The sequence below is a fragment of the Tachysurus fulvidraco genome, chromosome 1, assembly GCF_022655615.1.
Source record: "Tachysurus fulvidraco isolate hzauxx_2018 chromosome 1, HZAU_PFXX_2.0, whole genome shotgun sequence".
NCBI lineage: Eukaryota > Metazoa > Chordata > Actinopteri > Siluriformes > Bagridae > Tachysurus > Tachysurus fulvidraco.
This window is the reverse complement of record NC_062518.1, coordinates 3,353,993-3,367,542: the sequence shown is the minus strand read 5'-3', so window position 1 is coordinate 3,367,542 and position 13,550 is coordinate 3,353,993. Positions and strand designations below refer to the sequence as shown.

General features: G+C 41.3%; 1 protein-coding gene across 2 annotated transcripts in view; it reads right to left on the bottom strand.

Annotated features, from left to right (window-relative positions):
- Positions 1 to 13,550, bottom strand: part of adcy7 (adenylate cyclase 7) — a 63,113-nt gene that overhangs the window by 20,737 nt on the left and 28,826 nt on the right. For both annotated transcript variants that reach the window (XM_047811690.1, XM_047811693.1), the window contains exons 2-5: positions 8,314 to 8,813; positions 5,825 to 6,022; positions 4,961 to 5,125; positions 3,356 to 3,505 (exon numbers count right to left, since the gene is read on the bottom strand). In XM_047811690.1, coding sequence (XP_047667646.1) covers positions 3,356 to 3,505; positions 4,961 to 5,125; positions 5,825 to 6,022; positions 8,314 to 8,478 — 678 coding nt within the window. In that variant the 5' untranslated portion in view covers positions 8,479 to 8,813. The remainder of the gene's footprint in view (positions 1 to 3,355; positions 3,506 to 4,960; positions 5,126 to 5,824; positions 6,023 to 8,313; positions 8,814 to 13,550) is intronic.

The following is a 13,550-nucleotide window of genomic DNA, read 5'->3' as shown; positions in this document are numbered from 1 at the left end:
ATAATATCACATTTATATATAATATATCACATTAGATAGATATGATCACATTATCTATAGAGAGAGAGCACATGAGAGAGAGAGAGCACATGAGAGAGAGAGCACATGAGAGAGAGCTCTCTCATCCTCTCTCTCTCTCTCTCTCCTCTCAAACCGACTAAAAATAAAAAAAATAAAATAAATGAATATTGAGAAATAACCTGATTACACTGTTTAAACATGAAGAAAAAAAAATTACATTCATACAGATTACTTTTTGCCATTTCTTGGGAAGTGCACTGCTTAAATTCACATATACGGTCTTCTGCCTTAAGGTAACTCTGTCCTTTATAAAATAGCCTTAAACGTGCATTAGCTAAGATTAGAAGCTGACCAATTCTTTTTGTCTCCAGGATTAAAAGCACAGCCTCGAGGATCTGCAGTAACATGTAGTGTGTCTATACGATGACCGAACATTTTTTACTTAGACACATAATACATTAGCCATGAGCTCCTGGCTTAAACCAATACATATATTTTGAAATCGTTCTACATTTGTTGCAGGTTTTTGTAATATAAAAAAAAAAAACTTTCACTACAAACCATTCTGTAAAAATCCTGTATCACGATCCTTCTTTTTTTATCTTGCATTCTTTCTCTTTCTCTCTGCGCATCTCTTTCTTTATTTAAAGCAGAGTTAGTGACGTGAACGTAACCGTAAACTACCAGATCTTATCCTGAGGAGAACAGAGGCTGAACTATCCTCACTCCTCTGCACATTTTCCCCACACATTATAGACTTTGTGTTTATTTCAGGTGAAATAAAGTAAACGTACAGACGCATGTAGAAAATTGTAGATAACGGAATGTGATATTTTCAGATCCGGTGGGATTCGTATAACATATTCATATAAAAACATATAACGCAAAATGTTCATTACTGCGTTACGTGCCGATATGGAGCACCGAGTGAAGTAATAAATAAAGATGTTAGGTTGTGAGTTTGAGTAAAGAGTAGTGTTGTAATGTAACGGAGTACAAATACTTCGTTACTGTACTTAAGTAGAAATGTCACGTATCTGTACTTTACTTCGCTATTTAAATTTATGTCAACTTTCACTTTGACTCCACTACATTTCCTAGATAAAATGTAAACTTTTACTCCGTTATATTTCCACTAAGCATCTTCGTTACTCGTTACTACAAAATAAAATCAGAAGAAAATGTGTGTGACTGCAATAAGGGAGGTTTGGCGAATCACTGCTCCTAGATTGCATTACGCACATCCACACGCTCTATGGAGAAGCACAGGTACGCGCAGCGTGCACGCGCGGTCAGAGCTGGAGGCATTTATCTATCACGTTAATCGGCTGAAAGCCGCAAATACGGCAACCAAAAGCAGTGACATGTCAATATTCTTATTACCAGAGTTGTAGCACAAACAAAATATTAATGCAAACAATCCATTAAATACTAAATAAAAATAACATTTATTGATTTGGTTTTTGTCTTGTGAATATTTGTTTATCAATGACTTCATTCATTGGACACACTGTTAGTAGAGAATACACACACACATACAGACATGAACTGATTTGATTCAAGACTATCATCATTACTTCATGCATAAAATTTTGGTGTCCACTTTTGAAATTTTAAATAATACCATGACTTTTTGCTTACTATGTAGTCATATAATACTATATATAATAATATATAATATAAAACTCTTCTTGTTTTAAATTCTCACTGAGGGCTAAAACCCCGTAAAAATGAAACCCTAGAACCGCCCATGCTCTTATGCCTTCCCGAAAATCACTGAAATTTTACTTTTTACTTTTACTTCAAATACTTAAGAACATTTAATGTCTTTTGTCAAAATGACTTTTGATACTTAAGTACAGTAAATATCAGATACTTTAAGACTTTTACTTGAGTAATATTCTAAAAGGTAACTTTCACTTCTACCAAAAGTCTCTTTCTAGTACGATACTTGTACTTTTACTCAAGTATTGCTTTCTAATACTTTATACAACACTGGTAAAGAGGGATGAGTGAACCCGAGCATTTCCTCCATCTCTACCTCGATGTCGCTGTTTATTCTGAGCGAGCAGATTCTCTGTTTACTGTAAAGGCGAAATGATCCAGACTCTTCGGTATCAGGCTACACACGGGCAAATATTTAAAACGAAAGCGAAGCTCTTTTATAAAGCTAGACGTGACTTCGGTGTTTATTAGGCTGTTGAAGGAAAATACCTCACAGTTTCACAGCCAAGTCGATTCATCGTGTCGTGTTTAAAGAACACAAACGACGGTGTTTACAGTGGAAGTCAGGGCGTGAAAGTAAACTCGCCTAAATGCCAAAAAACATGGCAAAGATTCATCACTGTTCATTTCTATATTATTTTTATTTTTTTACTCTCTCTCGCGCTCTCTCTCGCGATCTCTTTCTCTCACACACTCTCTCTCTGTCTGTCCCCTCTTCCTCTCACACACTCTCTCCCTCTCTAACTCTCACACATACACTCTCTCTCTCACACACACGCTCTCTGTCTCTCTCTCTCCCTCTCTCTCTCTGTCTATCCTTCTTCCTCTCTCTCTCACACGCTCTCTGTCTCTCCCACACTCTCTCTGTCTCTCCCAAACTCTCTGTCTCTCTCTTGCACACTCTCTCTCTCTCACACACACACACACACTCTCTCCCTCTCCCTATCTCTCACACACACTCTCTCTGTCTCTTGCACTCTCTCTCTCTGTCTCTCACACACTCTCTCACTCTCTCACACTCACACTCTATCTCTCACTCTCTCTCTATCTCTCTCTCACTCTCTCTTTATGTCTGCCCCCCCCCGACACACACACACAATATATTAATTTCATTAGATGAAAGGAACCAGACTCGATATAGAACCTCATCCTCATTTTTTGTGACACCTAAGAGTATGATTATAAATGATTATAAAGACAGAGTGTGATTATAGATAATATCCTTTCTACAGTCATAGACAGTGAGTTGGAGTTATGTAACCAGGAGCTCCTGAGCATTATAGATTCAACACCAACTCCTCTGTGCCAAAGCCTTTAAATGCTCAGTGATGGAGATACAGCATATGTAGAATGTTATTTTGTGTATCGATTAAAACGTTGTTCTTCTTCTTCTTGGTTAATAACAGTGTGAAATAAATGGATCTAGTAACATGTCCTTCTCACCCGGTGAGCACAACGGACAAGAACAGTCCATCTAGATTCTCGATTGAGTTCGGCTTTTCGGAGCAGTCAGTCGATGGGGTATTATTTTGTTTGCACACTTGAGCAGTGAAGTGGTGTGTGAGTACCATGGAAAAAGTGCAGGTTGTAGATAGTTTGTGCACCGTACCTGCTGCCTCTTCTCGATCTCCAGTTTCATGCGGACACTGAGGCAGCGCAGTGTGTCCTGGAAAGTCTGCCTGAGTGCCTTCTCCATCAGGACCTTATGAAACGCTCCCACGGCAATCCCACACGCAAACACCACCGCGTTGGACAAAAGCTGGGGGAAGGAGAGAGTGAGAGAGAGAGAGCGAGAGAGAGAGAGAGAGCGTGAACACATGAGCGAGAGAGAGAGAGAGAGAGAGAGAGAGAGAGAGGAGAGAGAGCAAGAAGAGTGAGAGAACACATAAGCGAGAGAGAGAGAGAAAGAGCAAGAGAGAGGGAGAGAGAGAGCACATGAGAAAGAGAAGAGAGAGCACATGAGAAAGAGAAGAGAGAGCACATGAGAAAGAGGAGAGAGAGAGAGCACATGAGGAAGGAAGAGAGAGAGAGAGGGAGAGAGAACATGAGAAAGAGGAGACAGAGCACATGAGAAAGAGGGGAGAGAGAGAGAGAGAGAGAGCACATGAGAAAGAGAAGAGAGAGAGAGAGAGAGACAGCACATGAGAAAGAGAAGAGAGAGAGAGAGAGAGAGAGAGAAAGAGAGCACATGAGAAAGAAGAGAGAGAGAGAAAGCACATGAGAAAGAGAAAAGAGAGAGAGAGAGAGAGAGAGAGAGAGAGAGAGAGAGAGAGAGAGAGAGAGCGCACATGAGAGTGAGAAGAGAGAGAGTGAGAGAGATAAAGAGAGAGGACAAGAAAAAGCCAGATTTTTGGTATGAATATAGATAATGAGGCAGTTACTGAAACGAGATTTAAACCGTCTGTATAAATCCCCGGATTACGTCCCAAAATCCAGACAGACAAAGAAAATGTCACGGTTCGAAGCAGGAAGACAGTCAGGAAGCAACGAGAGTAAAACTACATGTATATAATATTTAACATACATGATCTACATCTTCATCCTTACGCTCTACTCGTTCTCCGGGACACACTGTACGTTCGTGTTCAAGCATCATCAGGTATGAATCACGTCTCTAAAATGTACTGATGTTGTTGATTTCTGGACAGAGGGTCGAGTTTTAAGCCCCAGCACTGACGAACTGCCGTAGTTCAGTTCTGTAATGTGCATAAATCTACTGTCTTGAAACCTTCTCCAGTTCTATTTACTCAATCAAATCAGATTTAAAAAGTCTAAATATAGTAAATTGGTTAGTTTTCACCCCTTTTGGTCACCTGCCTACAAACCAGACGGTTACTGTTGCTGTGACCGACCGGGAGCGAAAGTACGTCCGTGTGCGTAATCGTCGCATTCGATCCTTTTTGTTTCACAATGATTTATAATAGGAAAAAAAAATCTCAAAGTGCTAGCAAAGAAATCAGCAGAATGGCAGAAGACAACACAAATATTTCATTTAAAAACCTTTGTCTGTTTAATCCAAGAAACACTGCTAATGATTTCTTAAAGTTTAAAAAGAAGCTTCTGTATTGCGGTCGAAAGCTAGCGAGCGCAAACCGCCGACGGGTGACGCCGTGAGAAAAAGTATGTAGACGTTAGAGATGTAAGAGAGGGGAGAGGAATTCCTTCGTTTTTTAAAACTACAGAGCTGGAGAAGTTTATTTCTCAGCACACTTACCTGATTTTTGAGGTGAGGCGTCAGGTCGGACTTGACCAAGGTGAAGTGTACCGACAGGACGATAATGTGGGAGAGGGAGGAGAGGATGCTGAGGATGATGGCGTACTTTATCTGGAAGGGGAGTAACGCAAACACTGTGATGATGATGAAGAGGAAGAAAGGCACCTAAACAGGGGAAATATATAAATAGATGTCACGTTAAATCGACCACAGGAAAGGTTGCCACATTTAGTTTAGTGTGAAAAAGGAATGAAAAAGAAAAACAAACTGTGTGATGTGTTCGATTTGTGTTTACTCGGGTTGTTTGGTGTTATATTACATTTTATTTAAAGATCTGAGCACAAATACTTTCTCAGACCTGTAGAAAAACTTTAAGATGTCTTCTGAAGGTATTTTATAGTTATTTATTTGTTTGACACAAAGACAATGGTATACATTTTTGGGACTTGGTATATCATCAGTCTTATAGAATGCAAATAAAAATGTATATATGTGTGTGTGTGTGTGTGTATGTGTGTATGTACGTATGTGTATGTATGTATGTGTGTGTATGTGTGTATGTATATGTCTGTGTGTGTATGTGTACAGTATGTGTGTGTATGTATGCATGTGTGTATATGTGTATGCATTTGTATGTGTATGTATGTTTGTGTATGTATGTATATGTGTGTATATGTGTGTATATATGTGTGTGTATGTGTGTATGTATGCATGTGTGTGTATGTTTATATATATGTGAGTGTGTGTGTGTGTATGTGTATATATATGTGAGTGTGTGTGTGTGTGTGTGTGTGTGTGTGTGTGTGTGTGTGTGTGTGTGTGTGTATGTGTGTGTGAGAGTGTGTGTATGTATGTGTTAGTTACCTGGTCCCAAGGAAAAATGAGCTCTGTGCAGTAAATGAAGGTAAACCCCATGGTGAGGTGTGTAGCCCAGACCACCAGACCCAACAGCGTGGTCCATTTCTGTGTGAATGCCTCAGCACAGACCAACACAAACACTATCAGGAACACACAGAGCGCACCACTAACCACGCCCACAAACACTACATGGCGCTGCACACTCTAAAACACACACACGCGCACACACACACACACACACACACACACACACACACACACACACACACACACACACACACACACACACACAAAGAGAAGGCATAAAAAGCGTGATTAGATGACATTCATATATCCACAAGTAATCTGTCAAAATGGTTTCTAACTGTGTATCAGAAGAATACATTAACTTCATTACACACACATGCACACACATGCACACACATGCACACACACGCACACACACGCACACACACACACACACGCACGCATACAAAGAAGAACTTTAATTTTCATCATTAACATGAGACGGTCAACAGCGTCCAACATTTATTATGTAATGATTTTTTTCTTTTCCTCTCTTTTTTTTCTTTTCATCTCGTTCTCACTCTATACATAAATGATTAAGTTCACTACGATATTTCGCATGGTGTGTGTCAGTGCAGATTGTAGCGTCAATTAAATCTTCGGTAGCCACACACGGGTCTGACTTATATAATATACAACTATAATCCATTTACATGTGTGATGCTTCAGAATGTCTAACGTGGGCGAACGAATTTTAATCATCACTCCATTTTACAGTTCAAGCGCTCTTGAGCCACTTAAACCCTGACTCACGAAAAAAAAAAAAAAAATACACACACACACACACACACACACACACACACACACACACACACACACACACACACACACACACACACACACACAATGTTTATTACAGGTTTTCTTCCTCGTTTGGACCGTCCGCTGGCAGCTAATAGTATTTACACAGACCCTGACACCTACACACACACACACACACACACACACACACACACACACACACACACACACACGCACGCACACACACGCAAACACACACAGGGTTAGGATAGTTCACACGGACAGCGTATCACTTAACCACAGACTCACAGTGATGCACAAAAGCAAGCCCAAGCTGTAATAATATTGACTCAGATTTCTTACGGTTTTTATAACCAAGGAGAAGTTTGTTTGGCGAAAACGTTTCGTGTTTGTCCAAGACGGAGAAATAGAGCATAGTTCGGATACAATGGCAGGAAAAAATGGTGCACATTTTCCCCTTGTAAACCTGCAGGCTGATGGAAATGGCAGATCCTGCCAATCAAAACTCCTTAAAATTACACCCATCACTTCCTGTTACAAGATACGAGCGCTTCCTTTCTGTACACTCGCAATACTTATTCTTCACCGTCGCTGATGATGGGTGGGATTACAGAAGGTTCGACACTAACTGAATGTTGTTGTTTTTTTTTTACTTGCAGATCGTATGAAGATTCTCATATTTATTTTTTTTTTAATTATTGTTTGTATCGTTAATATTTTAAAGCCTGTTATTGTGAAAGGTGATGAAATGGACAAAGATATAGATTTGGCAAAATCACTGGCAAGACAAACAACATGATTCTTGTCAGTCCCTGGCAATTAATGCAAAACCATACAAATTGTGATGGGGGTGTGATAGCGGTGTGATGAAGACGCGATGAAGACACGATTGCGGTTTGATGACTGTGTGATGGTGGTGTGATGGCGGTGCGATGAAGATGCGATGAAGACGCGATTGCGGTTTGATGACTGTGTGATGGTGGTGCGATGAAGATGCGATGAAGACTCAATGAAGACGCGATGAAGACGGTGTGATGGCGGTGCGGTGAAGACCTTGTGACAACGGTGTGATGACGGTGTGATGACGGTGCGATGACACGCTGAAGACGCGATGGCGATGTGATGACTGCGTGATGAAGAAGCGATGAAGATGCGATGAAGGTGTTATGGCGATGTGATGACGATGTGATGGCGGTGTGACGGCGGTGTGACGTCAGCTCTCACAGAAAGTCGTTACCATATGTGTCTATGGAAGGAGTTTAAAAGAAGAATCCCCCGCTTGTGATGTCACCAATTAAATTAGAAAAAGCAAAATCCGCTCCCAAATCAAACATCACAAAAAAAACCTCCTGGAAGGACTGACTTGTGAACAGTCTTTACTCTCGCAGTTCTTTTATCCTGATCAATCAGTAATAAGTACAGGTGATGAGAGATGACAGTAAAGTAATACTGTGATACACGATGCATCATGTGACACGATATACAGCTTTGTGAAAAATTTTGTAGCGATATAAAATAAACGTACTGTGATGAAAAACGAGACCACTTGAAAAAAATAAATTAAGAATAAAAGGATGAGTCAAATAAAAACCAGAGTATATTTGTGTAATTATATGCGTACGTACTGTACAGTATGTTTGTGTGTTAGTGTTTTGTGTAGCTCTTACCAGGTGCAGGCTGAAAAAGATCACCAACAGTGTAGCACACGTGAGCACGCTCAGTCCGAGCAGCAAAACCAGAGGCTGATACTGGCTGATGCAGGAGAACTTCCTGTAAAGCGCTTCCTGTTTCAGCTTCTGCTCATTTAGTAAGTACTTTCCTTTCGCAGGCATCCTGGCCAATCACAGCGCAGCAAAAACCAAAACTCGGTCGGCACGGCGGCTCTATGCGAATGCAGCCATAGAAACTGTGTGTGTGTGTGTGTGTGTGTGTGTGTCTATAAGGTTCCACTGCAAAACACACAAGTTTTTTCTCCTGAATGAGTCATTCTGTCAGACACCACATGCTCTTCGCTCCTCTTTACTACACGATCGTTCTCGTCTTCCTCATGGATGAACGGAGAGACTCGAGTGCGGCGGCAGCTCCATGGCGGGAACGTTAACAGGACGAGGAGCGTCAGGACGGTCGTCACGGATACCTCCGACACTCAAGGAAAGAAAAGAAAATCCTGAAAGATGAAAAGGACAATGAATTAGTGTACTGACAGAGAGAGAGAAGGTCTTTTCTTATTTTGTGGGCGCTTGCTTTTGTCTGAAGGCCATAAAACTTTCCAATCCATCTGCAACCATTCTCTCTCTCTCTCCCTCTCTCTCTCCCCCCTCTCTCCATATCTATCTCTCTCTCTCTCTCCATACCTCTCTCTCTCTCCCCCTCTCCATCTCTCTATATCTCTGTCTCTCTCCCTCTCCCCCCCTCTCCATATCTTTCTCTCTCCCCCTCCATATCTCTCCCTCCTCTCTCTCTCCATATCTCTCTCTCTCTCTCCATCTCTCTCTCTCTCTCTCTCTCTCTCTCTCTCTCTCTCTCTCTCTCACACACACACACACACACACACACACACACACACACAGTTAAAAGCTCACAAAATCCAGAGTAATAAAAAATGAAAAGTATTTACACCATAAAACAATTATCCTGAATGGAAAATTCTTAACTCCAAACTTTCCCCTGCGAGTCATTTTACAATTATCCTCTGTGTTGTTTTCACTGTTCATGACATTTATAGCACATTAACAGCAATATAAACAATATAAAAGCAAAAGATTTTTTTTTGGTTTAAGGAAACATTAAAAAAAAAACAGTTATTAAAAAAAGATTTCATTTGTATAAAATACACAGTGGATATAACAGTAAAATATTTTCCACTCAATCGATTTAATGAACTTTTATACTATAACAAGATTTCTTCTAATAAAAGAACAGGCTTTATGTTATATAAAAACAAATATAGCCAGAGAATTAAAATGACCAAATAAATAAATATATATTCAGTGTCACTCGGACTACAGGAACATTACTGCTGCATTTATTGCAGACTAAACTTTAAGCACCAAATGGAGAAATGCAATACGGTCAGCTGAAGGAATCTAGGGTTAAAATTTATGCTTGAATTTTTTTAAACTGATCATGAAAAACAAGTGCAAATGTAAACAAGAGAAAGACAAGACAAATCTCTCTCTCTTTCCCTGTCCCCCTTTCTTTCTCCCTCTCTCTCTCATTCACTCTCTCTCTTTCTCTCTTTGCCTGTCCCCCTTTCTCTCTCCCTCTCTCTCTTTGCCTGTCCCCCTTTCTCTCTCCCTCTCTCTTTCTCTCTTTACCTGTCCTTTCTCTCTCCCTCTCTCTTTGCCCGTCCCCCTTTCTCGCTCCCTCTCTTTCTCTCTTTCCCTGTCCCCATTTCTTTCTCCCTCTCTCTCTCTCTCTCATTCACTCTCTTTCTCTCTTTGCCTGTCCTCCTTTCTCTCTCCCTCTCTCTTTCACTGTTCCCCTGTCCCTCTCCCTCACATTCACTCTCTCTCTTTCTCTCATTCCATGCCCCCCTTTCTCTCTCCCTCTCTCTCACATTCACCCTCTCTCTTTCTCTCTGTCCCCCTTTGTCTTACAGTTACCTCCTTCACTGTGTGTGTGTGTGTGTGTGTGTGTGTGTGTGTGTGTGTGTGTGTGTGTGTGTGTGTGTGTGTGTGCGTGTATGTGTGTGGCCACATCAGCACAAAGACAGAAAGGCCCTCAATGAGGCACAGTAAAGGGACGCTGCACCTGCTGGAAAAAAGAAACACGGACACAAAAAAAGTCAGTTTAGTCCAGACAGATGACTGGCTGCCATTTTCCTCAAGCAGGTAGAAACTTCTCGAGTATTCCTTCAATAAGGCTTTGATTTAAGAAGCAGGCCAAAATCCAATCTAATCTAATCAGCACGCCGTCAAACAGGTTGGATTATGTTTGCTTTTAATTACATGCAGGTGTACACAAGAACGGACGTCTCGCACATCCTGCGTTCATCCGAAGCGTCGCTTTGGCACGTTCTCATAAATAAAAAAAAGATGTGGCTTCGCCTAAATGAAAAGCAGGATCTTGATAAAAGGCACTACAACACAAACTCTGTGTGCAGAGACAACAAAAGCTGCTCATCATTAGAGCGGAGTGATTAACTTCATCACAAGGCCATGTTTCCATGACTGGATGAGCACGGTCAACAAGATGAAATATAGATAGATAGATAGGGAAAGGTTCAAAGGTCTTTCACAGATTGCTAAATGCAGATGCAGATCATGGGCCAAGTTTATATATATTCAGTTCTCTTGTACATTTCTCTTTAAAGAAGATGCTGAGACAGGAAGCTCGATGACATCAGCGGTCTGAGAAAATAAAAGCAGGGATGTGGAGAGACAAAGGGCCTAACCATAAAGAACCAGACAGACAACTCTGTAAAATCTGCAAAAACATCTATAAAAGCAGGAGAGAGAAAGAGAAAGAGAGCGAGAGAAATATGCAGATGTACAGATGGGGACAAAGGGAGAGAGAGAGAGAGAGAGAGAGAGAGAGAGAGAGAGAGAGAGAGAGAGAGAGAGAGAGAGAGAGAGAGAAAAACTTTTGAAAGAGAGATTGAAATATTCCTGTTGATTTTAACAGCATGCGGTGTGTGGGTGGGAGAGAGAGAGTGAGAGAGAGACATGAAGAGAGTGAGAGAGAAAGAGCGAGTGAGTGAGAGAGACATAGAGAGGAGAGAGATAGAGAGAGGGAGAGAGATAGAGAGAGACAGACATGAAGAGAGAGAGAGAGAGATAGAGAGAGAAGAGAGAGAGAGGGAGAGCAGTGTAGAGCTGAATAGCAAACTGCAAGGCTTTGTATAATGGCCTTTCTAGCTGAATGCAAAGCAATCAAGCCATCATGGAGAGACAGATAAAGGGGAAAAAAAACGGCTCAAGTTTACTAGCTTCACTGAACCACTGAATCACTCGACTCTAACGCTAGCTCACATCCGTGTGATTTTATGGCCAATAAACACACGTTTGCTGAGAATTTCCTTGGAAACCGTGGTTCAGCATGTCATAATGCAGGAATAACCTGGAAGACAGAGCCGATCTCGTATAAAATGTTTGAACTAAGGACACGTCTCCAGCCGATAAAAGTCAAGGTGTTAAAGCTCATGAGCACCGACGTGTCTCCTCATTGTACAGTATGTTGTGGCACGAGCTGAGGTTAAAAGAGGGGTTTAGAATGACGATAACCTGGGATTAAGCACGTGTCAGTGATGCAATGCGTTAGAAATGAAGATAATGAGATAATCTAATAAGAATTCATACAGGGAAAGCTCAAACATTTTATTGATTATATGTGTGTGTGGTGTTTGAGAACTCGGTGAGAACTCGGTGTGAACTTGTGAGAACTCGGTGAGAACTCGGTCAGCAGTGTCACTCGAATTTAAAAAGAAAAAAGGAACTAAGAGCCAAAAACCCCTCTGTGATTTGTGAAACAAACAAAGCGAGCCACATACAGTGTTATTATACTTATTGTTATACTGTAAATCCTTCATAATCTGTGTGACTACCCATGGAAGATCTCACTGCCCACCACACACACAACACACACACACACACACACACACACACACACACACACACACACACAAGTGGATGGATGGATGGATGGATGGATGGATGGATGGATGGATGGATGGATGAGAAAGAAAGAAAGAAAGAAAGAAAGAAAGAAAGAAAGAAAGAAAGAAAGAAAGAAAGAAAGAAAGAAAGAAAGAAAGACACTTGGACAAAAAGGAAGGAAGAAAAGGATGGGAGAGAGAAGGACGAAAGGAAGGTGAATGGATTTATTGGAGAGAGAGAGAGGAAAAAGAAAGAAAGAAAGCAAGCAAGAAAGAAAAGAATTGCATCATGTTTATCAGAAACAAAAGGAAGTGCTGGCTCATCGTAAACATCCTGACGATCGCTCTCACCTGATCTCACACACACATATAAAATCAGTATAAAAGCAGCTTGGTCTGTATGGATGATATGAAACAGAATGAGAACAACAGAAGGACAGACGGTAAATTGAGGGTGTAAAGGCGGAGTACGCAGCATCTCTCAGCACAAACCGTACCCCACCCACACACTTTCTCCATCACAGCACAGCAGCCATGGGCCACATCTGTGAGTGGAGTTGTGTAACCACGCAGGGCAAGAGCAGAGCCAACATGGCCGCCAAGCAGCGCAGTGGGAAACACACACACACACATACACACACACACACACACACACACCCTCTCTCTGGAGTACACACAAACACACACACACCCCTAGACATCGGGTTATTTAGAGCGCTAATAGCAAAGCTTTTATTTATTATTGTTTACATTTGGAAAGACAAGGAAGGAAGGAAGGAACGAAGGAGGAGGAAGGAAGGAAGATTATAAGTGAGTGTAACAGAAACAATCAGGAAGGGAAGAATTGGGGGGTGGGATGGATAGGGAAAGGAAGAAGGAAGGGGAGGGAGGTAAGGAAGGAAGGAAGATTATAAGTGAGTGTAACAGTAACTGATACTCAGTATTAGTGACTACAGATTTTGTGTGAATTTCCCAGCTATAAAAACAAAGCTGTTCACAGCAGTAATGAACTTCAGCTTGACTGACAGATTAAACAGCGTGTGGTGAAGATACAGAGTCGGATCCGGACGACCACTGGAGTAATAACGCTGCCTGGGGAGTGTAATAAAGTGCAAGTGTTTACTCGTCGACACGCAGGACCATCTGCTCCGTGTCATTATGGTTAAAACAGACAGAGTTTGTGCCAAAACGAACAGGGTTTTCGTTACTACAGCGTCGTTACAAACGGCAGCCGATTAATTACACGAGAACCGAAAACCAACGGTTTATAATCTATTGCTACATCCTTCTAGTTCATCAGACTGTATA